This window comes from Oreochromis niloticus, unplaced genomic scaffold (genome assembly GCF_001858045.2).
Source record: "Oreochromis niloticus isolate F11D_XX unplaced genomic scaffold, O_niloticus_UMD_NMBU tig00002519_pilon, whole genome shotgun sequence".
In the NCBI taxonomy this organism is placed as follows: domain Eukaryota; kingdom Metazoa; phylum Chordata; class Actinopteri; order Cichliformes; family Cichlidae; genus Oreochromis; species Oreochromis niloticus.
The window spans coordinates 1-26,006 of record NW_020327653.1 but is presented as its reverse complement, the minus strand read 5'-3'; the positions used below and the strand labels follow the sequence as shown (position 1 = coordinate 26,006).

Genomic DNA, 26,006 nt, shown 5'->3' with positions numbered 1-26,006 from the left:
TTGTTTGACAGTAGACAAAAAGAAGAAAAATCTTAATTAAGCTTGCTCTGTTGCACAATGTAATGGGCAGTCAGCTGCTGTTAGTGATACTGAAGAGTAAGAAGCATAGTAGTAAATACATTAAGAGTGATCTACACAATGCTCCAAAGTCGCACGTCAGGAGTGTTTCACTTTTTCAGTTTTCAAGCGCTCCAGAGAGGTCACGAGCATTCTCCCTTTTTAGATGACATAACTGAGTGGTTATGCATGTCTAACACAAAAAGTCAAAATTGGACAAAAGGATAATCCATCCATCCATTTATGGACACATCTGCTGAGAAGATGATGTCTTACGATATTATATGATACGTGATTACTCTTAAATTGATTTCAAGAAGTGATTTTTTTAACTATATTTCCTACCTTCCCAATTACAAATATTTACAAACTCATTTGAAAAAAAAGTGTCAATGCTTTGTGAAATCTAAATAAAACAGAATGCAAATCAGGCAACTCTTATTTAAATAGGAAAATTGATAGTCTGTCCCAGTAATAATGATTATGGGCAGAACTTTGTGCTGTCAGAAACTGAATTTGTATAAGTTAAATTCAAATTTGAATTGTTCAGATTGAATCTGAATTGTAACTTGAATAAATGCTTTTTAGAACTGAATTTGAATAAGCCTAATTTGAAGTTCAATGTATTGGTTTGAAAATTATCGTCACTAAATTGAAATTGAATTTTATATTTTGAAAATGAATTCATTTGCTTTAAAACTTTATTTTATCCTTTAAAAATGTAGCTCTTGAATAATTTCAGTTTCACTTCTCACCATTCAGTTTCAGTTCCTAAGTTCAGTTTTTTGGGATGTACATCCAGTTCCGGTTCCAGAGTAATCGAATAGAACTACGTTTTAGCGAGGTGTACAGAAGGCATTGATTAGATGCCTGAACCACCTCTGTTATAATTTGGCGTGGACAGAGACACCACACATGAAGACACAGTGGTGGGAGTCACCGCACCGAGTGCTCCGATTACACTAGACATTCGGTTTTCTTGATGCACATACATGCACACAGATGTACATAAAAAAAAAAAATCAGGTCCATGTGAAAGGGAAATATTTGTATGTATTTTTAAGCCCAGGACTGGTAAATGTGTTGTTTGAGTGCTGCAGTTTGTTTTTGGTGCTCTAAAGTTCAGAGTTGTTCAGTATTACTGCTCTGTTACTTTCATGTAAGAAAAAACGAAAGAAAGAAATCAAAAGGAGAAGTGTTTCAGAAGGATAACCAATGTGAAGTGTTTTTGTAAACCACAGGCTTTAGTTGAATTTTCTGTTCTGATAAATGACATGATGCAGCAGCCTTTCTTCTCAGTCATGGAGGGCAGAGAGAAGAGAGTGCTTCATTTCTTGATCCTCGGTAAAACAGATTTTCCATAATGTTTAATGCTTTTCTTTATTGTAGAGACAGTATGAAAAAGTATTTCAGACACAGTTATCAATTTAAGTATTCATCACTTTACAACAACTTTTCTTACAGTATTTTTAGCCTGAATAACTGTTGTGATCATATTCTATGTTTTCATTTTCCCATAGTTGCTTATCTCGTGGCCTCACCTTCACCTTCTGCAGGTCAGTCTGTTCTAACCTGTCATACTTACATTTTTTTCAGTTTAAAGGCTTTTTTGCAATATAGTTCATATTGTCTTTTTCCACATAGGTCAGATCAGATTAGCTGGATCTGGGTCCACTCGGTGCTCTGGAAGAGTTGAAATCTATAACTCTTTACGTCACTCCTGGGGAACAGTCTGTGATGATGGCTGGTGGGACTTAAAAGATGCTGAGGTGGTCTGTAGAGAGTTGGGCTGTGGGATAGCGCTGCAGACCCAGTGGTCTAATCATTTTGATCAAGGTAGAGTAAATGCCTTCCGCAGTAATGTGGGCTGTTCAGGAAGTGAAACTTCTCTAGATAATTGTTTTTACGCCACCCCACTTAGTTACAATTACTGTAACCATGGTCAGGATGCTGGCGTCGTCTGTTCAGGTAAGAAACTTTTGCATGAAGTATATGGTTTTATCACTTCATAATAACTTTTTTTTTGTGTACTAATCAATACTTAGATTCTGGTTTCTTTTTATTCCATCATATTTTACTTTCCCAGTTATGAAAAGATGTTCAAATGTCTTGTTTTACTACACTTTGTCTTCTGAACATGTCTGCAGTTTAGTGCATATTTAACTAGATAACATCTCATTTGGATCATTGAAATATATTATTTTAACCAATTAAGTTTCTTAGTTAAACATTTTTTAAACAGTGTTGTCCAGTAAAAAAAAATGAAAATACATATCTTTAAAGGCAATTTCATCTAATTCAATTTTGGGCACACAGCAACTTCCACTTCAGAGGGAATTAAACACACCAAATTTAATGATGTTACTATGAAGGCCTGTAAATAACTCCTCATTTAAATGCCACTTAAAGACTGATTTAAAGACTTCTTCTTCAAAAAAAATCATCATCATTTCATCCCAAAGATCCTAAAAATATGTGGTGTTAAAATTGGACATCCCCCCCCAATTGTCCAGAGAGAAACCAAGTAGTAGCAGTGTATTGGAGAAGAGAAGGAGGCAGTACAGATTATTGTGGTATTCAGGGGTGAGCACACCTCCCTCATGTTTCTCTATGTATACATCAGAAGTTGGAGGTAGTGTAACCAGCACTAACAGTCCTGCACATAACTGCCAGCAGACACTAAATCAGATATAGCATGAAAAGAAAGAAGTGGGCTGGTAGTCAGCTGCAGAGTGGTTTTCAAATAGGACTCCTTAAATAAGATTTGCCATCTGGATGTATAAAATGGTATCAGCTAAGCTATCAGCCAGTACAACAGGCACTAAGATTATCTGATCTTAACTTGACTGTGTCCTGTCTTATGTAAAACTACATCATTTTTTAGAAACCCTCCCAGAGCCCACCATCTCCTTGTACAGTAATGAGGTCACCTGGGGTCAGGGCATCAGCATCACTTGCTCAGTCTCAGATAAGTTCTCAGGTGGAACTTTTATCCTCCAGAAGACTTCAGGCTCATTCAACCGGAGTCAAACATCCTCTACGAGCTCTATTACATTCAATCTTCATAATGTGAACTTCGATCATGATGGACTGTACCAGTGTCAGTACATGAAAACAAGCCGAAGGTTCAACTCTTCCTCTGTCAGACTCACTGTTACTGGTAAGAAGAAAATCCACTTTGCCAAGTTCTTTGTTTCATTCTCTTCTTTCAATAATAGAATCAGTAACCTGGTGAGATAATGCTTTCATATGTTGATATTTTTTCAGTGAGTTTTCCAAAACCCAGTATCTCCATTTGCCCTGTTGGTGAGGTGACCTGGGGTCAGACTGTTGAAATCACATGTTCAGTCTCAACTCAGGTTTTAGGTGGATCGTTCACTCTGAGTCAAATTCAGGGTTCATTCACGAGGAGCCAAACCTCCAACACAAACTCTGCTACCTTCAATATTCCTAACGTGGACTTTGATAACGAGGGATTGTACCAGTGTCAGTATAAGAAAAGAGGCTCACGTCGTGAATTTAGCTCCCCATTAAGTGACTCGGTCAGACTCTCTGTTACTGGTAAGAAAAACAAATCATTTTTATCATAGATCCTTTGGTTTTGTTAAACTGTAACAAAGTTATTGAAAGAGTTTTTCAATCGTAGTTTTAAACATATTTAATTGTTGTATATAATAACAATGTATTAAAGGCTGAATCTGTAACTCTATAGTTTTTATTAACTTTGTTTATCTTCCATTTTCACTAAATGCTCTCAATGCTCCCACTGTAGCAAGGAGCAAGCAGACAGCATTAGAAGTTAGTTTTTGAAGACTGTGGAGCGTTTAGCAACAAAAGAATCAAATCTGAAGTTTGCAAAGATCTAAAAGAGTGAATTGTTCACTCTTTCATTCATCAAATCACAAGAAACATAACAAAAAAATGTTAATGCTGCACCATAACTGCTGAATGTGTAAACAAGAAACTAAGTGTTGTTTGATTCTGCTCCCTTCTTAATCCTGGTACCTTTTATTCCCCAGTGAGACTGCAGACACCCAGCATCTCCCTGACCTCTCCTAGTGCAGGTCTGGTCTGGGGTCCTGAAGGTGCAGAGATCACCAGGGGTTACAGTTTTGTCCTCACCTGCTCCGTTAACTCCAGATTTTCCAGTGGACGTTTCTTTCTCATCTTCTCTGACTCCAACATCACAGACAGCAAGCCAGCAGTCAACAACTCAGCCTCCTTTAGTTTCCCTGTAGCTGAGTATGAACACCAAGGCAACTACAGCTGTGTGTATGAAGTCACAGTGTCCACACGGACATTCAATTCTACTGCAACAGCACCCATTACTGTCATCATTAAATGTAAGTATAGTTTTGAATTTATCTTTTTAAATAACAGAACAGCATATAGCCCACAGTGACAGCGTAACTGTGTGTGATGTGCGCACTGTGGCTACTATATTCTCTAACTCTTTACACAGTTTATCTGTTTATTCTCCCAGCAAACAAGTGAGTCTCATTTGTTCATATAAATGTATGCTTAAGTAAGTCAATTTGATTCATAAAGCACATTTAAAACCAAATGCTTTACAAAACAAGACAGAAAATAAATAAAGAGAAGATAGGTTCCCAAACTTCAACTACACACTTTCAGACAACTTACATGTCAAAAAGCCTCCATCCGCTGTTTCAGTTGTTACCAAATGACTGATAAAAGAAAAAAAGTCTTCATTTTAAATTTATAAACAGTCACAGTTAATGCATGTCTGAGGTCACATGAGAGATCATTCCAGAGTCTCGATACAACTACAGCAGAAGTGTGACCCACTTTTTGTCTAAGCTTCAGTCAAGAGGGATTGGGATGCAGACCTTAAAGATCTTGAAAATCCTACAAGAAAAAGAGTATTTATGGCTTTAAACATGAAGAGTGCCACTTTCTAGATTCTGTAATGCACAGAGAGCCAATGACAGACTGCTAACACTAAGGTAATGTGATCTCTCTCTCTTCTGTCCCACTGCAGCATTTTGGACTAATTGTAAGAGATGATTTGGTAACTGCATTATACAGTGCACTGCAGTGGTTCAGTCGAGGTGTAACAAAGGCATGTACAACTTTTCTAAGATCTGATTGATTTAGAAAAGCTTTTAGTCTGGAGAATTGTTTTATTTATATGTTTGTCAAATCTCAAATTTGTGTCACAGATTACCCCAACATTTTTAAGTTTTGTTTTGGGCTAAAAGGGGGTTAAAAAGTCCTCCTAGGTCTCATCTACAACTTCAGGGACAAACAAAATATGGTGTTTAATTGTAAAAAACTATGACACATTCAATTTTTTGATATAAAATATTCAGTCACTGAGCTTTCACACAGAGTAAAGATTTCCAAAATCTGAGGTAAATATAATTGTAAGTTATCTAGCTGTGAAAAGGGATGCGCAGAGAAAAAGAACAGGCCATTGTTAAACTCTGTAGCAGGTTTCATGCTGCGGGGATGCCTGACAGGACACAGAGGTGCTTATGTTAGTATGTTAGTGTTGTCTTTGTTTGGCTATTACAGCTGTTGTTCCACACTTTTGCTTTTTTGCTCCTTTTGGGTTTTTTTCTTCACCACCAGCTCAGGCCTCCACCTCTGGTCCTGCCATACTAAGTAGAGAGGATGATCTTGTTCATTGTCCTCCAACCTGTCCTGGCACTGCCCCTGAACCCACTGGACCACCCCTTCCCATTAGCTGAGCCACAAAACACATCCCACTGCCACAAAGTTCAGATAATGAGATCATAATCGCTGAATTTCCTGTGTTCGTTACCTTTGACTACACAATGATCAAAACACTACTACAGTAAAGTACTGCAGTACTCAGACCCACTGGTTATAAGACAACGAGATATCACGGCAAAGCATGTAATAGACATGCTGGTCTACTGTGTTCTTTTCACATTTACCTCTCCAAATTTTGAAATGGACATGCAAGCAGAAGTTGCAGTAAGCAGTGAGCCACATGAAAATAATCAGAGGAAAGCTTTTAAAAAGAATAATTAAAACATTTACATGTAAATACATATTAGCCACCTAGTTCACTTGTTTCTGATGATTAAGGACCCTGGAATTTACTTCATGCATTTTTTGGTCACTACCAACTTCGTGGTTTTAAGTATACTATCTCTCCCTGCTGGTACTGCAACTTCCTTATCTGCTCATGTTTTAAAGAGGCAGAGCATGAAATCAAGGGCATAATTTCCAGGGGGTTAGGGGGGGTTATGACCCCCCAATAATTAGACCCAACCAATCAGGGGCATAATTTCCCTGATTGGTTTTCTTTACTCATTTCAGTTATTACCAGTAAAATAGTTGCATGTTTAATCATCTGGGAATTTACCCAGATTTTTTTATTTATTTAGACAGAGATCTTGACCCCCCCAATGTTCAGCACAAAGATACGCCGATGCATGAAATGGACACGGTGGACCAGCGTGGCTATCACATGTTTTGTTGTGATACCAGGTTAAGACAGAATGATCAAAACAATATGCATAAAGAGGAGCATCATTTGTCATTTTTAAAGGAGCAGATTCAGTACTGTGAAATGTCCTGAAACCTGACAGAAAGGTCCTCTAAATGTTGTTCTCATCTAGGAAAGACAAGAGTTGATTTAAAACAACTTTTTCTAAAACTTTAACAAAAAATGACAGTTTTAAAAGAAGATGATAATTACTCAGGACACCCACATTCCCATTTAGAAATACCTGTACGGCTGAATGTTTAAAACTATACCAGAATAGTGCCTGGTTTTAAATTTCTAATTTTAAAAGTAGAAAGGGAAGGGAAAGCAGATGGGCACAGGTGATGCAATAGAGTGCTAAAAAAATACATTTATGCATAAAAGAAAACCACTTCTCATTAAAGCAGTCCTTTAATAAACATGTAGAAGTCTGGTTATAGTTTTTAATTTCTCTCACAGGTTTGCCATTTAGCATCAACAGAAAGTTGATCAGTGCTCTCTCTCTATTGTACTTTCTTTGTTTTCTTTTGTTTTGTTCAGTTTAGATCATGTGCTTTTAGGTCTACGTTGAACTAAGACAAACGTCTCAACTCTTGCAGATGCCTCTATGAATCCACATAAACCGTTAACAGTTACATATAAGCTGACAACAGGAGGGTTATTTCACTTACCCAAAAGTGCACTGATTGCATTTGGTTTACATATATGGCATGCTTTTTCCTATGACACATTCATCCCTTTATGATTAGAATCTTTTGCATTATGGGTAGGTTCATGCTTAAAACATCAATATATCACCACTCATAGGATGGAAAAAACTGCAAAAATAACAGGATAATATTTTCAAGATTTGTGCCTGTGTATCATTTTCTGTGGGTGCTCCAGCTCCCTCTAACAGTCCAAACATGCATGTTAGATACAAATTCATTCTAAACAATAAAAAAAGGCTCTATACGACTGTAGATTCATCCAATGACCTGTCTGTACTGTGTCTTGAACTCATTTCTGATTAACACACGTTTGCCAAAGAAGAACCTCCTTACTATCTAAAACCATGATTACAAAGGAAATAGGAAGTGCCAATAAATAATACAGAACCACTTTCTATCTTGCGTATTTGACAAAAACCTTTTCTCTCTTAGTTCCTTGGATGCTGCTGGTCTCATCTGTAGTTTCTATTGTCCTGTTGCTCCTGCTGGTCTTGTTGGTGGTCTTCCTGATGCTCAGGAGAAGGAGACAAACACAGCAGGCCCATATCCACACCACAGGTCAGTGTTCACCAAAGCAAACAATATATTAGATAAAACAGCTGCTTTGTTTTGATCATGACATCCAGAAGAATCTGCTCTGCTGTGTTTCAGTGACTCTAAAAACCTGCAATGAAGAAGATGACGTCAGTGACGAGGAGAGGATCTATTTGAATGTTGAGACACTGAACACCTACAGGAATTTTACTAAACAAACAGGAAGAGCGAAGAAAAAGGAAACCGATGGGAAAGAGACAAAAATGGAAGCAGGCGAAGAACAAAGCAGTGCTGATGAAAATGGATATATATATGTAACACAGACCTTTGCTGGACAAACTGTGGACCTTTATGGTCAAGAGGATATTTATCAAAACTTTTAGGTTTATATTGATTAACATCGATCCATTCAGATTAACACTTAGAATAAACTTAAACTCCCTTATTTTAAGGGAGTTTATTTAATCATTGATTAGAACATTTCAGCTTTTCAGGTTGTCTTCATCATTGTCATTATTGTGATGCATTAGTTCAATAAAAATGAATGATATCCAGTTATAAAGACAGAAAAAAAAATTCTAACTTTTTACAGATTATACATTATGAATTCTTTTCTCATAATAATACTGCATGATAAGCTTTAGTCAACATAGCACAATATTACTTTATCGTGGTGGAGGTGTTTGTGTGTCCCAGGGATCCTAGGGGCTATGTTGTAGGTAGGTAGGGTCTCCCACGTTAAGTTTGTCTGGTCCCTCACCCAGGACCAAGTATAAGATCTATGGATCAGTTCATCCTGTCTGGGATAGGGTTACCGGGGCCCTGCCCTGGAGCCAGGCCCGGGGAGGGCGAGTGTGTGGTGGAAGGAATACTTCAAGGATCTCCTCTTGCGTGGAGATCAGGGGTGACAACTCTGGATTGGCAGACCGGGGTGGTGGTTCATCTCTGCTTTTTGCAGATGATGTAGTTCTGCTGGCATCATGGTCTCCAGCTCTCACTGGAGTGGTTCGCAGCTGAGTGTGAAGCGGTGAGAATGATAATCAGCACCTCCAGATCCAAGGCCATGTTCCTCAGCCAAGAAAGGGTGGAGTGTCCACTCCGGGTCAGGGACGAGTTCCTGCCCCAAGTGGAGGACTTTAAGTATCTTGGGGTCTTGTTCACGAGTAACAGGAGAAGGGAACGAGAGATCAACAGATTGGTGCTGCAGCTGCAGTGATGCGAACGCTATACCGGTCCGTTGTGATGAAGGGAGAGCTGGGCCTAAAAGCGAAGCTCTCAATTTACCTGTCGATCTACATCCCTCGCCTCATCTATGGTCACGAGCTGTTGGTAGTGACTGAAAGAACGAGATCGCAGATACAAGTGGTAATAATGGCCTTCCTCCGAAGCGTGGCTGGATCCTCCCTTGGAGATAGAGTGAGGAGTTTGGCCATCCGGGAGGGTCTCGGAGTAGAGTAAATGCTCCTCCACATCGAAAGGAGCCAGTTGAGGTGTATTGGGCATCTGACAAGGATGCCTCCTGCATGAGGTGTTCCAGGCATGTCCCACCGGGAGGAGGCCCCGGGGCAGACCCAGGACACACTGGAGAGAGGAGAGAGTATATCTCTCCGCTGGCCTGGGAACGCCTTGGTGTTCCCCCGGACAAGCTGGAGGAGGTGGCTGTGGAGAGGGAGGTCTGGGCTTCTGCTTAGGCTGCGGCCCCTGCGAAGTTTAGTTTTGTTCTTGCACATATGTCTACAGGGTTCACCTAGCCTGTCTCACAAGCCTGAACATGACAAGTTAAAAGTACTGTAAGGAAGATTTATTCAAATAAAAAAAAGTAAAAGCTGCATTTTCATGAAGAATCATACCTTCAACAAAGAATCATACATCACTGTGGCGTAGTCGAGCATTTCTCCTTAGTTTAACAACTTTGTAAATCCTTTGTTCACTTAGACTCCTTTTTTCATCAGACTAACAACCTAAATGATGTTAACTGGAAAAAAAATATTGAGACACAGGTCTCACACAATAGGAATAGGAAGGTTACTCAGTCTCCAACCAGAAGAGAAATTGTCTATTTAGTATTAACTTTTGTGTTGGACACAGTTTGTTAGCTTGCTAGTTTGGAGGTAGTGTAGAGGTGGAACTGCATATTTATCCTGTGGTTTGCACTGAAGACTCGAACATTTAAAAAGATGTTTCTAAAATCAAATAAATGCATTATAATGGATATAAACATGACTGTCATAGAAAAGTGAAAGTTAAAGTAGAAACTGAAGTAGAAGCTAAATGGTTTTTTCTCCCTTTCTGCTCAGGAGCTTTGGAATAAAATGCTTTATTTTACTTTGGAGATCTTTGAAGCAGCTTATCAATTTTGTTGTGTGTAGAAATGTACAACAGTGTTTCAGGTACAATTCAAATATGTGTATGTTTCCTTCTTGAAATGCCAGTGACAGGGACTAATACATTTTCCTGTCCGATGTGATGTGATGAATTTCAAAAAGAAAATCCCATCAATAGAAGTGATTTTAGTCTAAATTGAGCTGTACATATATTGTATGTTAATTTTTTAAAGTGTAGACTAAAAGAATATATAGGGAAAGATGTTTTTTTTGTTTTTAATTGTGAAGCCTGACAAAGATTTGTCTTTTTGATGATTAGTAAAATGATATAATACAAGTAAATTTGCAATAAAAACAAAAGAACTTGTTCTTGGAGTATTTGGAAATCAATTACACAATACAACTTCTGTCAAGGCTGAGGCAGCAGACGTGTGAAGTGGTGAGTGATGGACCCAAGTGCAGGCACTGATTTACTGCGAGTGAACTTTATTTACAAGTGGTGACAAAATTAACAGAAGAACAGATAGCGGGGACCAAGACCTAAAAAACTGAACTGGGAAAATCTAACAAACAAACCTGAAATACTGAATGACATGCAGAATGATATGCAGGTATACGCAAACGGACCAGTGGCAAGCAAAAGAGAACAAACACTCTGGCTGTGTCCAAATTGAGGGGTAGCATGCTTCAATGGCTGCATTTGTAGGCAATTACATCACAGCAACGGAACAAAGGCTGTCCAAATTCGAAGAGTCCTCCAAATGCGGCAACAAATGCGTCCTCCTTTTCCCCAGATTTGAAGGATGGGTCTAGTGTATCCTTCATGGCCCAAACTATCCCAGAATTCATAGCCGGTCATACAGGAGAATTTTTCTCATAACAATCACAGACGAAGCGGGAGTTAATGCAGGAGAGGAATATACTTTTAAATGTAAGTATATGAAAATCTGGTGGTACAAAAGTTACACTTTTGTAGCGGTTGTGTTGTTAGGCTTTGGGCATTTGCTTATGGTTATTTTTTAATTAAGATAAGATTCGTAAAAGTTGCTCGGAATCTAGCTTGTATGGTGGGTCCCATGGTTTTTTCCATGTATTGCCGCTTGCATACAGCTAATTTTGACTTTTTTAACCTTTTGGTGATATGTTTTAGGGAACAAAGACCAAATGGCTCAATTTATTAAAATGAGAAGAGAAAACGATCACCTCTTCACTGGGGTGAAGAATTCGGCCACTGTGGCATGGAGGTACAATACTAAATCAATTTACACATCATATTCATATGAGTACAGTTTTATTAACCCTCATGCTGTACAGAACGTGTGATGTCCAGACGGTATTCCTCTTGTGTTCTGCCGTAAAAACCTCTGGATTTAGGGATTAACATAGTTGCCATGGTTTTCTCTCTTCCCTTATTTTGTGTGTGATCAGGACAATTCTGGAGAAGATGGGCCTGCAGGGGAAAAAAATCACCCCCTTGCAGGCCAGAAAGAAATTTTCTTTTCTTTTTAAGTTATCCCAAGTATGCAGGTGTGTTATCAACAAGATAATTCTTAAGAACACAAGTTAATAAAGGTACAATTACTAAGAGTTGTGTTGTTTTTATTTGTCTACTGTCATTTTTGATTTTCTCTGTCTTTAGGATTGCAAGTATCCAGGGTCAGGAGAGGGAGTCAGTGTCCCCACTGACTCCCTCTCCTGAAGCTGGGTCTAGGTGTTTGAGAGCTCCTCCCACCAGGTGGAGGCTTCCGGTGATGCAGGCCCCACTGCTGCTACTTGGCCCTGGTTTGCCCTCATGGATGAGGTGATAGGACAGAGGCCTTCCATTAGGCCTCCTGTCCTAATTTCCTCCCTACCTGAGGACACGACAGGGCCAAGCGCAGCAGTGGATGACCAAAACAAAAGCAATGAGGAAGAGAGTGAGCCATCCACAACAGGGAGAAAGAGGAAAAGAGTCAGGGAAGATGAGCTGCTTGACCTCATCAGAGAGGACATGAGGCAGCAAAGAGAGGCTGAGGAGAGGAGAGTGCAGGAGAGCAGGGAGAAGATGGACAGACTGTTTTCAATTCTTGAAAGATCAGTTCCAAAATGAGTTATGCATTAGGAAATTCAATATTTATTTGAATATATTTGTTACGTTGTTATGTGTGTTGTATTAGTTTAAAGGTTTTATGTTATTAAAACAAACAGTAATTGTCACTGAACTCATTTTATTTGCAGGTATTTGTAACATGTATGAACATAATGCCAACTTTGAACAATTTTAAATGGATATTTATTTAATGAGAATAAAGTAAATAACAATGATAATAAAACAAGAACATTTATAATACGTCAACAAAAATCAGGCCTGGGATCCTCATGGTTTAAAAAAAACGGTCCAGGACTGGGACACTTCTAGCTCCTCCAGAATTAAAAATGTACAAAAAAACCCAAAAGAAAACGGAGCGACATTTCTGGCTCCATTTTACAATACACTTCAACGCAGGCTAGAATTTGAACACAGCCACAGACTACCATGAAGGCTTTTGAGGGAGAACAGGTAGATCCTCTTAAACTACTTTACAGCTTGGTTAGCCTGATCAAGTCTGTGAGCAGCAGAGTGCCGAATCCACTGGCAAATGTTGATGTACTCAGATACATCAGTTCCAAACCATACCTTGGTTACCTTTTTGAGTCGAAAGCAGCTGATTTGCACCTTACGTCTGAGGATTAAAAAAAATGTCAAAATGTCATTGCCACAGTTTTTTCTATTGTCACTTTTTGGTCCTTTTAGATCAGGGGTCGGCAACTCTGGGCATGCGTGCACGCACATGCACAAACACATCCTCCAACCACATACACCCATATTTTGCTCCATTGCGGTTTATTTCACACCTGAAACATTTAGTAAAAAATTAAGAAAATACAAGTAAACTGCAATAAATTACAGGTAGTAATAAAATAAACAACTAACTCTTTTATGCTACGTCCGCACCTAGACGGGTATTTTTGAAAACGCAGCTGTTTGGTCCACATGTAAACGGCGTTTCGAATCACCGAAAACGGAGATTTTTTAAAACTCCTTTTTGCGTTTACGTGTGGACGAGGAATACAGAGTTCGTCACTCAACGTCAAAGGTATGTGCGTTTTTACACGTCACGTTGTGCGCCACGTTAATGTTTACATGAGATGAATTGCAGAATGGCAGATAGAGACAAAATACTGTTAATCTGACTATCTTCAGGTTTTACACGCTTACATATACACACGCAGTTACTGTCCCTCCATTTAGAAAGGCAGAGGCGTCACGGTGTGATTATTTTACGTGTAGTTTTTTTTCCTGTGTAATAATATTCAACATTGCTGTCAATACATTTTTTCAAAAAAATGCCTCTCTGTGCAAAATGGGTTTAAAAACATAAACAACTGTGGGACAATGTTGTTCCGTGATTTAAACCAGGGGAACAAATCGTGGCAGGATCAGCCTGATATTATTTGTATCCCACTGTAACTTTACTGCACAAAGAGCTAACATGTCCAAAATGTCAGGAGTAGTTATTACAAGAAGTGTTTGTGAACTAAAAATCAAGAATGTGGGATACTGTTTGTCCGTGAGTTGGAGAGCCCAGCGCGTGCTCCCGACGCAGGGAAAACCAATTCTGCAGGGGAGACCTACCTTAGCACTTGTGCAGGTGAAACCAAAGGGAAGATATGCTTCACCATATTTTCTAGTCTCTGGCTTAGAATGAAGTTGGTTTGGAAACATATTCAGCGATGCTTCATCTCCTGCTTTGCGTTTGTGTGGGAGCCCCGTGCTAGCAGTGTCCAAGTGTTTTGGGTTTTTTTTCCCCTTTTCATACCACGCCCCCCCTGCAATGGCTCTGCGCCCCACACTTTGGGAAGGTCTGGGTTAACTGATGGCACGACCACAGCTAGACTGGCCATCGGGCATACCATTTGCCCGGTATGCCCGATGGTGATTTTTCGTTTTTATGGGCCGATGATTTTTGTTTGTTTGTTTTGTTTGTTTTTTGTTTTTTTGTAACGGTATAAACAATGAAAGGTGGTGGATTGGCCAGATTCTGGCAGATGTGTAAAATAACTCAGTTGTTTGGTGGTGGCTATGGCAGACCTTCCACAGAGGCCAGCGGGTGGATGAGGGAAAGGGGAGGCAGGAGGAGGAGAGACCCGAGGCGGCCGCCGGTCCGAGTGTCAGGTGAACTGAACTTTAGGAAAGAAGTTATGACCTGCAGTCTATCTGGGTCAGATATAAACCAAGTTTAGGTGTAATTTATTTTCGTTGTGCTGACTTTTTACAGTCAGTTACAATAACTCGTATTGCGTACTAGCTAGCATGACGGAGTTTCTATACAGCTGGGTGGGTGCTGTGATGTTACTGATAGTGAACTTTATTTTATTCATAAGGTTAGTTAGTAGAGTTGCCAACCGTCCCGTAAAAAACGGAATCGTCCCGTATTCAGAGAAAATATTACTCATTTCGTATGAGGTGAAAAGGAACAGTTTGTCCCGTACTTCAGCTAGAATGGAAAAAAGACACAAAGCTGGAGTTATTCTGCATCTTTATGCTGTCAGATGCCTCTTCTTCTCTCATTCCCCCCCCTCTCCTGTTGCTACTTCAATCATGAAACTGATCAATGATCAGCTGATCGGCTTTTCTGACGCAAGTCCAATCTCTCTTGTTTATCGCTCACTTTGCGCCAGAAAGAGGAAACCAGTGGATGTCGCGCTAAACAACAGCAGCACGTTTAAGCTTGATCAGCTGTTGTTAGAATTTATTTAATATTTAATTTCTAGTATCAGCTGATGTTTGCTGGAGCCACAGCTGTAAAGCTGCTGGTCATGATATCAGTTTGGTTATCTGGTGAGAGGGAAACATGAAGATGAAACCAGGAGATGTCCTTACTGAATCATCAGAGCTGAACAGGTGATGGAGAAACAGGTTTACCTTTTAGGTGACATGAATGAGTTGAAGGGAAGTTACGAACTGTTTCTGAGAGACAAATAACACCAGGATGCTTTTCTATGTAGCTGACAGCTGGTAACTGTGCAGGGGCGGGTCTAGCAAAGTTTTGCCAGGGGGCCAGGAAGGGCATTGACAGGGAAAGGGGGGCACAAAGAAATACTTTTCTTTCTTATTCTCATTTAAAATGTCTAGCTTTTAATAAATAATTATCTGAATCTTACAACCAAAGTTTTTATCTGATGTAAAATGTATAGAAATCATACATATACCAACAAGACAGTGTACATCACTGTCACAACAGCGTTTGTTTTCATTCAAAGGCTTTATGGCTTTTCCTATAATACCTGGTGGGCCGGTCTCTAGTCAAAATGCCCGGGCCCATTTTTTGTCCCAGTCCAGCACTGGGCATGACACGCAGTGAATTAATCTGAGAAGGTGCATTAAAAAACAAATGGCCGGGCCAGCGGTGCACATCGCAAATTAGCTCGCATAGACACATTAGTTGTACTAAAAACAACAACCCCAACTACCAGATTCAACTATAATTGGCTAAGAATCACTTTGCCTACCGGTGAGAGGGACGTTGCTAGCTGGCAGTTTTTTCAAGCGATGTTGAAATTTCCACACTCCAACACTTCAAATGCCTTATGGAAGCTGTCCGCTCAGCGCAGCATCAGCACCGCGGAAATACACGGATACATCTGTAGACTCGAGACAGAATTCACAACGCGTTTTCGGGACTTTCAGGTGTATGGAACAATGTTGTCTTTTCTGATCAAACCAGAAAGCTTTAATGAGCAGTTGGATTTGTCTTGCATTAACTGGCTAGACACAGAAGACATCAAAATGCAGCTGATTGAACTGAAAACCTCGACTCTGTGGGTCAAAGTTTGCAGAACTACGAACGCAGCTGGAATCCATAGCTGTGCGTGTTCATGGAGCTTGCATTTTCACCTGCTGGACATCACTACCTGACAAATCAAATCAAAATCAACATTTATTTATATAGCACATATTAAAACAACAGTGTTGACCATAGTGCTTCACAGTCAGTAAAAGCATGAGACAATTAAAACAAACAATAAAACAGGACAACAAACAATAGGTAACAACACAACAAGCTAGAACAGCCAACTAGTTAGAATCAAAAGCCAAAGTAAAAGATAAGTTTTAAGACGTGATTTAAAAGACTGGATAGACTCGGCAGTACGAATATGAACAGGGAGGTTATTCCAGAGTCTGGGTGCCACAGTTGCAAAGGCCCGGTCACCTCTCGACTTCATTCGAGACCTAGGTTGTGCTAGGAGCCTGTGATTGGACGATCTAAGTGCTCTGTTGGGATTGTATAAGTGGAGTAGATCAGAAAGATAGCTGGGCGCTAAATTATTCAGAATTTTAAAAGCGAACAAAAGAATTTTAAAATCTATGCGATATTTAACAGGGAGCCAATGTAACTTGGCTAAAATTGGAGTTATGCGTTCATAGATTCTCGTACCTGTTAAAAGACGCGCAGCTGCATTTTGAATTAACTGAAGCCGGTAAAGAGAAGAGTGTTGGAGGCCCGAGTAGAGGGAGTTACAGTAGTCCAATCTGGATGTGATAAATGCGTGGATAAGCTTTTCAAGGTCCTTTAAAGCAGCGGTCCCCAACCTTTTTTGCGCCACGGACCGGTTTATGCCCGACAATATTTTCACGGACCGGCCTTTAAGGTGTCGCGGATAAATACAACAAAATAAAACTAGTACCGGTACCGAAAAAAAAGAAGATTTATTCATAACACACGTGAAAAGACCCAGGAAAACCGAGTTAACGATAAAACGATAACAAAATAACGCTGAAAACCGATAAAAAACCCTGAAAAACATACATTTCGCACCTGAGCCTCAGCTCTCGCGGCCCGGTACCAAACGACTCATGGACCGGTACCGGTCCGAGGCCCAGGGGTTGAGAACCGCTGCTTTAAAGGAAGGAATGGCTTTGCTTTAGATATCTGACGCAACTGGCAAAAGCTGTTTTTTACCACAGTGGAGACCTGTTTCTCAAGTTTAAAAGAGCCATCCAGGAACACTCCAAGGTTTCTTACAGTGAGCGAGAGATGGCTAGCGAGAGGGCCTAGGGCATCAGTTAACTGGTCTAGCGGAGTGTGACTACCAAAGACTATGAAAGGTGAATAAATCTGGATATCATCAGCATAACAGTGAAAGGAGATGATGTATTTTCTAAAAATTAATCCCAACGGCAACATGTACAAAGAGAAAAGAGCAGGACCGAGCACGGACCCTTGAGGCACACCACAATAAATAGGGGCAGAAGCCGAGGAGTGTTGCCCCATAGCAACAGAGAACGACCTCTCTGAGAGGTAGGATTTAAACCAAGTTAAAACCGTACCTTTGAGACCAACAACATGTTCCAATCTTGATAGAAGAATGTTGTGGTTAACCGTGTCAAAAGCTGATGTCATCATTGATGACAATGATGCATTCAGCAGAGATAAGATACAAGGACCAATAACATGTAAAGCTTCCTTAAAGAAACGAGAAGGAAGAATATCATGCGGGGAACCAGAGATTTTGAGATGATCAATTATATCTTTTAAAGCAGAATAGGATACTGGCTCAAACTGTTGAAAGACAGTCAAGCATTCAGAGGCTGGAACTGGGTCTAAAACTGATGATGAATGAGATGGATGAGAAGCCCTTAAAGCTGAGATTTTTTCAGAAAAATACTTTAAGAATTTATCACAAAGAGCAGGGGAAGCATCCCTATAAGTGGTAGTGCAAGGGTTTATCACAGAGTTAAAAGTATTAAAAAGGGCTCGGGGGTTGTGGCTATTAGTCATAATAATGCTAGACAAAAGGGCAGATTTGGCAGCTTTAACAGACTTTTGATACTTAGATAAACAATTATGGAGGATGTCCAGAGAGACGTGCAGTTTGTCTTTCCTCCATTTTCTTTCAGCACGATGACATTCACGCCTAAGGGCGCGAGTAGTATCATTTAGCCAGGGTTGTGAGGATTTGGCATGTTTAATCCTCAGAGGTGCCAGAGAGTTAAGAATGTCAGCGCATGTAGTATAAAACAGGTTATCAAGCTCATCCGCTGATAAAACCCCATTACAGTTAGCATCAGAGAGGGAGAGTCAAAGAAAGCATCAATGAAGTGGGCGATTGACTGGGAGTTAATCGTGCGCGTTTGCCGCACAGGACCATCACTGTACAAATCCACATCGCTCGCTACAGTATTAAACAAAACCAGGAAGTGATCAGAAATCCCAGAGTCCTTTATGTCCGTGATGCAAATATCCAGACCATAAGATAGTACCAAATCAAGTATATGACCTTTAGTGTGAGTTGGTTCACTTACCCACTGGGTGAGATTGAGGGTGCTAATAAGAGCGAGGAAATCCTTAGCTAGCAACTGTCCTCACAGCAAACATGAATGTTGAAGTCACCAACAATTAGTATACGGTCATAACATAGCACAATTCTCCCCAGTAGATCAGCAAAATCTGGAAGAAAATCCTTGATAGGTTTCGGGGGGCGATACACCACAGCGCAGAGGATGCAGGGGACGCAGTTCACTTCCAATAACTGCACCTCGAAACTGGGGTACAGAACAGGTGGCAGCTGCCGACATCGAAGTTTTTTTTAAAAACTGAAGCTATTCCTCCACCTCTTCCAGTGGTCTGAGGTGAGCTAACAAAAGCGTAGTCAGGTGGGAGCAGCTCCAAGAAGGGAAAAAGTTCGCCGGTGCGAAGCCAAGTTTCCGTCAGGAATTAGAAATCCAGTCCCGACGATAGAATAAGATCTTTAAAATAAAAGTCTTATTCGCCAGTGACCTTGTATTTAGCAAGGCCATACGGAGAGTGGTCACACTGTTACTGGTAGGAGAACGCCGCAGCAGGCGAAGGTTGCCGAGATTCGCACCTCCTCTGGAGGACCGCACCCAGCACCGAGCGGGTGGAAGATCAGCTGGGAGGTCCAGGTAACCATCAGATCCAACAGGCGAATCCAGCGATGACAGAACAGTCTGAAGTTAGCATGGTCTCGGAGGGCAGGAATAGATGACAAGATGCTTATAGAATAGCGATCATTTGTCGCAACATAGGACTTTAAAAAGGCCTTGATATGAACACGGATGCCGCCACGTTTACCCCGTCTCCGTAAACGTTTCCTTTGAGAGAAGGTAGATGGTAAGTGGCGGAGGTAATCAGGAAAGTCCTTCGAAAGCGGAGGAGGATTCTCAGATCTCCATTTAAAATCTTGTGTCTGGTAGTCCAAAGGCCGGAGATTCAAAAGAGTTTGGTGATCATAGGCAAGTAATGTGGAGACATCAGGGCAGCACATAGAGAGAAGGACGACAAACAACAAACAACAGCGGAGGAGACGGCGCCATCTTGTAACATGAATGTGTTTAACTGTTTAACTGTCTTCAGAACCGGAGGTTTCTTCCTGTTAAAAGGGAGTTTTTCCTTCCCCACTGTCGCCAAAGTGCTTGCTCATAGGGGGTCATATGATTGTTGGGTTTTTCTCTGTATTTATTATTGTGCTATCTACTGTACAATATAAAGCACCTTGAGGCGACTTTTGTTGTGATTTGGCGCTATATAAATAAAATTGAATTGAATTGAATAGAACATTGCAGAGGCCTTATTGACAGTATTTGGCTCTACATATCTGTGTGAGCGGATTTTCTCTCACACAAAGAGTGTCCTCAGGGAGCCGTCTGAATGCTGGACACTCGGAGACCTGTGTCTCTGAGTGGGAAACCAGAGATCACATTAACAACATGTGTATTGCTGTATCAACAAACATGCCATATTGGCCTAGTTTATTTTTCTTATCATTGTTGTGAGGAGACCATAAATAGCATTCGCATTTTCTGTCGTACAGTTAATTTGCTATGGAGTTCTTGTTATGGATAAAAGTGTCTTTTTTTTGTTTCAAAATAGCTGATAACTATTTGCTGATAGCTGCCAACATCTGCAAACAAATATAATTCTATAAAGTTGTTCTATATATTGTGTAACTGTTAATATAGAATGTTTTAAATGTATTGCTAATGCAATCATATGGCACATATGGAAATTTTAGATGGCACTCATCATCAGAAAGGTTGCCGACCCCTGTTTTAGATTGTTAATGTAGTTTGTTAAAGGTGTTATGGTTAAAATGTTCTTCTTTTACTGTTACTTTTGTGGATCACAAGGTTTTAAACTACTTAAAAACACATACACACACGTGCCAAAGGAGGAGAATTGTGACATTAAAAAAAAGAAATGCAAACAGAAATTTAATTTGTAGTTCTAAATATTTTCTAAAGGTGTTTAGGCTGTTCTTTACTCACTGTATGTGTCGTCCACGATGTTCTTTCTCTCTCCTACAGCGTTGGTCAAAATCACAAAGCATGGTCAATTATGCAAATTAGGCGATGACGTCATTTGGCGTCTTATAGCGACTTCTGGGACAGCCAATAGCGATTTTCCTTACTGAGGAGTTGGTAACACTGTTTGCGCTGCCGTACACGACTTCTGATGCTGGGGAAATCAGGGAGGAGAATCAAGGACGGGAGCAGGGAATCTATATATAAAGCAAAGAGAAGTCAGGACCAGAAGTATCACACGGGAACACGAGAGTAGGTTTGACTCAGGCTGCACCAACTTCAGTAGTTCAACGTTCAAGCGACGAGAAGCGCGTAGCCACTGCCCTAGTGACTGGAGAGGCACCGCAGGTGTTTAACTGCTTGCAGGTGTGTCGGCCAAAAGCGGAAGCCCACAGTGAGCTCCGCACAGGCGAGAAGGAGACAGGACAGAGAGAGCGAGGGATAAGAAAACAATAACAAATACCTGTAGCCTTATCGAGCCGGCCGGCAGACACAGGGGCCGTGACAACAGATGGCTTTCCAGCTTTAAAATTTCTCATTCGTAAAAACACAAAGATGAGATATGGCACACTGACCAATGTAAAGTATTTATTTATATTATTATATTCATTTATTTATTTATTTATTTTTGCCCGTGTGACTGTAAAACAAACAAACAAACAACAACAAAAAAAACATGAAAAGTCTGCAGGTCAGTTTTTAGTGAGTACAAAATGTGCCAGCAACTGGCATTGCCCTTAATGCTCTTTTGGGCTTGTAGCAGCATGCTTCAATACAAACCACTCTGACCTGTTGAACATGAAGAGGAGGATAAATGGTACATTCACAAATAATATTACTTCCAGATTTACACAATGCCTATGACATCCTCACAGATATAATTTACACCTGGGTAAATAAATAATTGACTATACAATTAACATGCTTCCCAAAGAAGTGCCATGGTCCTGGGTCATTTGACCCAGCGTTTTGTGTGTATTGTTATGATCTTATGTTCCCGTTTATTCTGTGTATATATTTGGGTTTAGACTTTTTTAGTTCTTAGGGTTTTAGTTCTGTGCTCCCTCTGTTCTCTGTCTGTACCGTGTCTCTGAGTCCAGTCTGTGTATTTCCTGTTTTACTTTGAAGGTCTGTGTCTGATGTCAGTGTATTCAGCTTGTGTCCTCCCCGTCTCCTCGGATCCATTAGGTTCAGCTGTATCTCCCTCCTGTGTGCTGTTTCCTCGTTTCCTTCTGTGTGTATTATAGCATGTGTCCTCTTGTGTGCGTTATTGATCCGTCTGTGTTACCTCCCTGCGTCACTCCCTCCATGTCTTCCTGCGGATTCAGGTTTCAGTTTTCCCAGTCTGGAGTCGTTCTTAGTTCTGTTTCTCGCCACCCTCGCTTTTGGTTGTATGTCACTCTGCTTCAATAAAGCATCTGGCATCAGCCTTTCAGAATTTAGATTTTCTACTAATCATTTGGGAAACGTGAAGACTTTAGACGCTACAAGTTTAGCCTCTTCTCCGATAGAAAGATCCGAGGATATTTTGACGCTGTTTTCCAGTTAACTGATTGGTCAGTAGCTGATGAGTTCATTCCCGTTGGGGAGGTTATGGTCAACGCGAAACCCAAACAAACCAAAAACGCTTCAAGCAGAAGCCAGAAAGAATCCTGACCGTCTGAAGTGAGTGTCAGTAAGTCATGTAACTTTATTCAGTTTTTACAAATCATGTTTACGTGGTTACTCATAAATTACCCGTAAGCAGTGTTTATATCTTGTGTGTATAACTGTATTCATATTGTAGTTTTTTTTCCCCCATATGTGCTCAAAGATTAATGCTAACCCTTGCATCTGTTTATAACTCATTGGGAGCTTTGTGACTAAATCTGCATGCACACCACGAAGGATATCATTTTAAACAAAAGCCCTGAATAACAGCCACCATAGTTTTTGTAGTTTTCAGGTAAAGCGAACCTCAGTTAGATTTAATTAATCTTGCTTGGTGCATTAAACAATTCACTGCCCCCCTTCTTTGTACCAGAAACAATGGGATCTGCAATCTCTCTGTCAGAGGCCAACAGTGCTTTCTCTCTGGCTTTGCTCAAACAGCTGAGCAACAACAACAAGACGGGAAACATCTTTTTCTCCCCGTTCAGCATCTCTTCAGCCCTGGCTATGGTGATGCTGGGGGCCAGAGGCAACACAGCCACACAGATGTCAGAGGTACAGTACACACGCTCACACACAAACATTAAAATTATAGTGCAGAATAGTTATTGTAGTGGTACTCATTTAACACATGCAGGATGCTCTGGTGTTAATCTGAGCAGCTGCTGGAAACCACTGTGACCATTATAACTGTATAAATGACCCTGACTTGTCTCCAGTGTATCAGTGTGATATTATTATAGTCTGAAACCTAATGTGAGCGACTGAGCTGGTTAGACATGAGGGCACAGTAAGTCATACAAAAGTGATGATATTGGACCCTTAAAAGAGGTCAAATGAACTAAACTCAAGTCAACATGACAACATAAATGAGCAAAGTAACTCCAGAGTAATGTGGAAAAATAAACTGAGACTGAAACCAAACCAGTTTTCTGAGATTTATTGACAGAAAGGTAAAATCTTTCCAACGGGATCAATGCTGCACAAACAGTCTTCCTACTAACTTTGAGAAATACACAAAATAATAACAGCTCCATTGTGTGGTTACAGTCTTTGTCTGTTCATCTGTAGGAAGCTCAGTTACCACAGATCAAAATTTAGTTTGATTTTCTTTCTTTGTTGTTAGATCCAGTCCAGTATTTCTTCTGTGTCCTTCTTTGAAACCACTTATGTGTTTTGTCCACAGTGCTTGCAAACCGAGGATTGTTGGGTGATGTTCACAGCAGCTTTGCCCAACTTCTCACTGTACTCAACAGGACAGATGCTCCATTTACCTTCAGTGTTGCTAACAGACTGTACAGAGAGAAGTCCTGCCCCTTTACTCAGGTCTGTTTCTTCTTCTTATGTAGAGTGTGATTCTTCATACTCTCGTGTGTTTTGGAGTCAATGAGAGGCAGGGAGAGAAATGCTGTGAGTTCTGTAGAGAAGGATGATGAGAGCAGCAGGTCAGTAGAAACTCTCCATGTACTCCTCTGGCTGCTCAGAATGACTGATCAGAATCTGTAAGTGTATTTATGATATGAAGCATGTGTGATTCAGCATATGTGTTCATGTGGATATAACTGTGTTTTCTTAATATGTCAGCCTGAAGTAATCAGAATCAGTGATGTCAGAGACTTTGCTGGAGTCAATTTATAATGTGTCGTCTGTGGTTTCAGGAATTCTTAATACAAAGCAAGAACATTACAGCGCAGAGCTGGAGTCTGTGGACTTCAAGACCAGGTCTGAAGAAGTCAGGATTGATGTCAACAACTGGGTGCAGCAACAAACACCAGGTGGATCACATTTACACATGTACACACAATCACTTCATCTAATGTCCAGTTCAAGTTCACGTTTTTCATAAGCAGGACTCACTGCTCCTGCTAAGTCCCTCTAAAGTGAGGAGTGTGCACCTGTAAGGATACCATGAAAATCCTTCGTAAAAAAATACAGTACAGTATTTTTTTTTTCCTTCTGGTGCTCAGAAGTGATGTTAGATGTACTTAGATAGTTTTAAAGAGTGAAGAAGCTTTACAGACCTATGACCAGGGTTTGTCAAAGGTCCTTCCCCGTTATCCTGATTTAACCCACAGTGCTTCAAGCTGATTCAACAGTGATCTCTGTAGTCCCAGAACACCTTCTTCAGTGTCTGCACAGTCCTCTGTTCACTTGTTAATTTTCAGCCAAACCACTCACTGCTGCTTCTCATATTTTTTTTTAATCTTCTTGTTTATGTATTTTCATTTTAACTCTCAAAGTCGTCCTGTCCCAATTAGGGATGGGTATCGTTTAGGTTTTATCCGATACCGGTGCCAAATCGGTACTTTTGAAACAGTGCCGGTGCTTAAACCGTGCTCGAACCGGTGCTTAAAGAATGGAGAACACAAACTTTGTCCAAAAACCTCTTATGTTTTTATTTTTAGCAGTCTCTTTTTTTCTGCAAAATGATAAGAACCGTCCAGCCCCACGCACAGGACGATCCGCGCTAACTCGCTAATGGAGATTTACTACACCCGCAGTAGATGTGCTCGGTGTGAGGTCTTGCAGCAAGCTATCAAATACGGTGCATTTCTCGGCTTTTAAAAAAACGCTATGCGTCGCCAGGTGTTTCATCAGATTTGAGGTGTTACCTCCTTTGCACAGTATCACCTTAACCTTTTAAGCCCCAAAGGGGTTTCTGAGCTTTCTGCTCGAAAATGCAATGCCCAAATTTAATTGATTATTTCTCTGCAATTACAAACTCTGTGCTTACAATCTTGGTATCAAAATAAAGCTAACACTTGTGAAATTTCATCAGAGGTGTAAATATTGAAGCAGATATTACTGTGTCAAAGTTACTGAGACTGGAACACAGAAAAAGTAAGTAGATTTTATCCTCGCCTAATTTTTTTTTTTTTTAGCATATAACCCTTTTAAAAATATGCCTCAGTTCACATTTCATTGCAGAAATTCAGTAACCAACATATAAACATCATCTGTGCAAAGATTTATGTTTTTAAAGTGAAACAGTGAAAAATTACGGCCCTGTCAATATATGAATATCCAGACGTTGTACAAAAATGTCCAATTTTGGCACACAATTGGACACCATGCCAGTTGAATTTTTTAGGTATTTAAGAGCAGAAATTAATTAATTTTATTAACATGCCTAAAAATGCTTTTTTTTTTTTTAATACATTTTTGAAGAATTAACCACACATTTACATGGTAATGGGCCTTTTCTGCCATGGAGTGCTTAATTGGCCTCTGGCCCTTTAAACTCTGAGGGGCTGTATCTTTGGTTTCTCTTGGTCAATTTGCATGATTGACACCTCTTTTTAATCGTTTTAGCCAATAGAATCAAAGTAACAATGCCACGTTCACGTCACTTCAACCAATCAGACGTTGCAATGCCAAAATCCACGTGGGCCCAAATTTGCTGCATGTGGCGTCTGTCCAGTCACTGTCTGTAGGTAGGTGGGTCTAAAATGGAGGTTGTTGACGGAAAACGGCTCTGTGGCTAGGTAGGCGTGGTAACTGCTGATAATCACGTGGCTACCGGCGAAAGTAACGGAGGAAACCGCTGTGTGTTTTTGTGGTCTTTTGCGGCTCATTCAGTGAATTTTGGTCAGAGTGTGGTGAAACTTGGTGTTTGGAATTGGTGATAGGCTGGTTACCTTCTAGAGCTATCTTTAGACAGTTACATGAAGTCTGGAGAATTTCTGGTTCGCCTTGTTTGTTTAGTGGACTTGTGCGCATTTACATAACTGCTCGTTTAATCATGGCTTGTTTTCGTTGAGTTTGGTAGTTGTAGAAATGGTTTATATGAGATTTTAGCTGCGATTCAGAGGTTTCTGTGCATACTACACATGTCTGGACTTGTATTTCTCACCCTGTGTTATAACCGATTAAACGTGATCTCCTCCTTTTGCTCCCGGTACCGG

The 26,006-nt window shown here is 40.3% G+C and overlaps 1 protein-coding gene and 2 long non-coding RNA genes across 5 annotated transcripts; 2 read left to right on the top strand and 1 right to left on the bottom strand.

The window, feature by feature from the left end:
- Nucleotides 1-325: 325 nt before the first annotated feature.
- LOC109200979 (scavenger receptor cysteine-rich type 1 protein M130) lies at nucleotides 326-8,556 on the top strand. Of its 3 annotated transcripts, XM_019356554.2 has the most exons (8): nucleotides 326-1,401; nucleotides 1,578-1,613; nucleotides 1,702-2,025; nucleotides 2,942-3,217; nucleotides 3,325-3,618; nucleotides 4,077-4,400; nucleotides 7,681-7,806; nucleotides 7,900-8,549. In XM_019356554.2, exons 1-8 carry the CDS (start codon nucleotides 1,332-1,334, stop codon nucleotides 8,163-8,165), a joined length of 1,716 nt encoding a protein of 571 aa, XP_019212099.1. In that variant the 5' UTR covers nucleotides 326-1,331; the 3' UTR covers nucleotides 8,166-8,549. The 3 variants fall into 3 exon arrangements, with proteins under 3 accessions (XP_019212099.1, XP_019212098.1, XP_019212100.1); XM_019356553.2 differs by having other exon boundaries at nucleotides 326-1,613; nucleotides 7,900-8,551; XM_019356555.2 differs by lacking the exon at nucleotides 3,325-3,618 and having other exon boundaries at nucleotides 326-1,613; nucleotides 7,900-8,556.
- On the bottom strand, nucleotides 7,780-20,895 carry LOC109200981 (uncharacterized). Its single transcript, XR_002061027.2, has 4 exons — nucleotides 20,730-20,895; nucleotides 20,559-20,648; nucleotides 20,416-20,448; nucleotides 7,780-7,912 (listed from the first exon to the last, which is right to left on the bottom strand). It is a non-coding gene; the product is annotated as an uncharacterized LOC109200981 (long non-coding RNA).
- Nucleotides 20,896-22,035: 1,140 nt separating this feature from the next.
- Nucleotides 22,036-23,313, top strand: LOC109200980 (uncharacterized). Its single transcript, XR_002061025.2, has 3 exons — nucleotides 22,036-22,126; nucleotides 22,475-22,656; nucleotides 23,288-23,313. It is a non-coding gene; the product is annotated as an uncharacterized LOC109200980 (long non-coding RNA).
- Nucleotides 23,314-26,006: the final 2,693 nt, after the last annotated feature.

Excerpts from the sequence above, each read along its gene's own strand:
- LOC109200979 (XM_019356553.2), top strand. The coding sequence starts at position 1,421 with ATGTTTAATGCTTTTCTTTATTGTAGAGACAGTATGAAAAAGTATTTC. Across the intron at positions 2,026-2,941 it reads TGCTGGCGTCGTCTGTTCAG|AAACCCTCCCAGAGCCCACC; the intron begins GTAAGAAACTTT and ends ATCATTTTTTAG. Across the intron at positions 7,807-7,899 it reads GGCCCATATCCACACCACAG|TGACTCTAAAAACCTGCAAT; the intron begins GTCAGTGTTCAC and ends GCTGTGTTTCAG.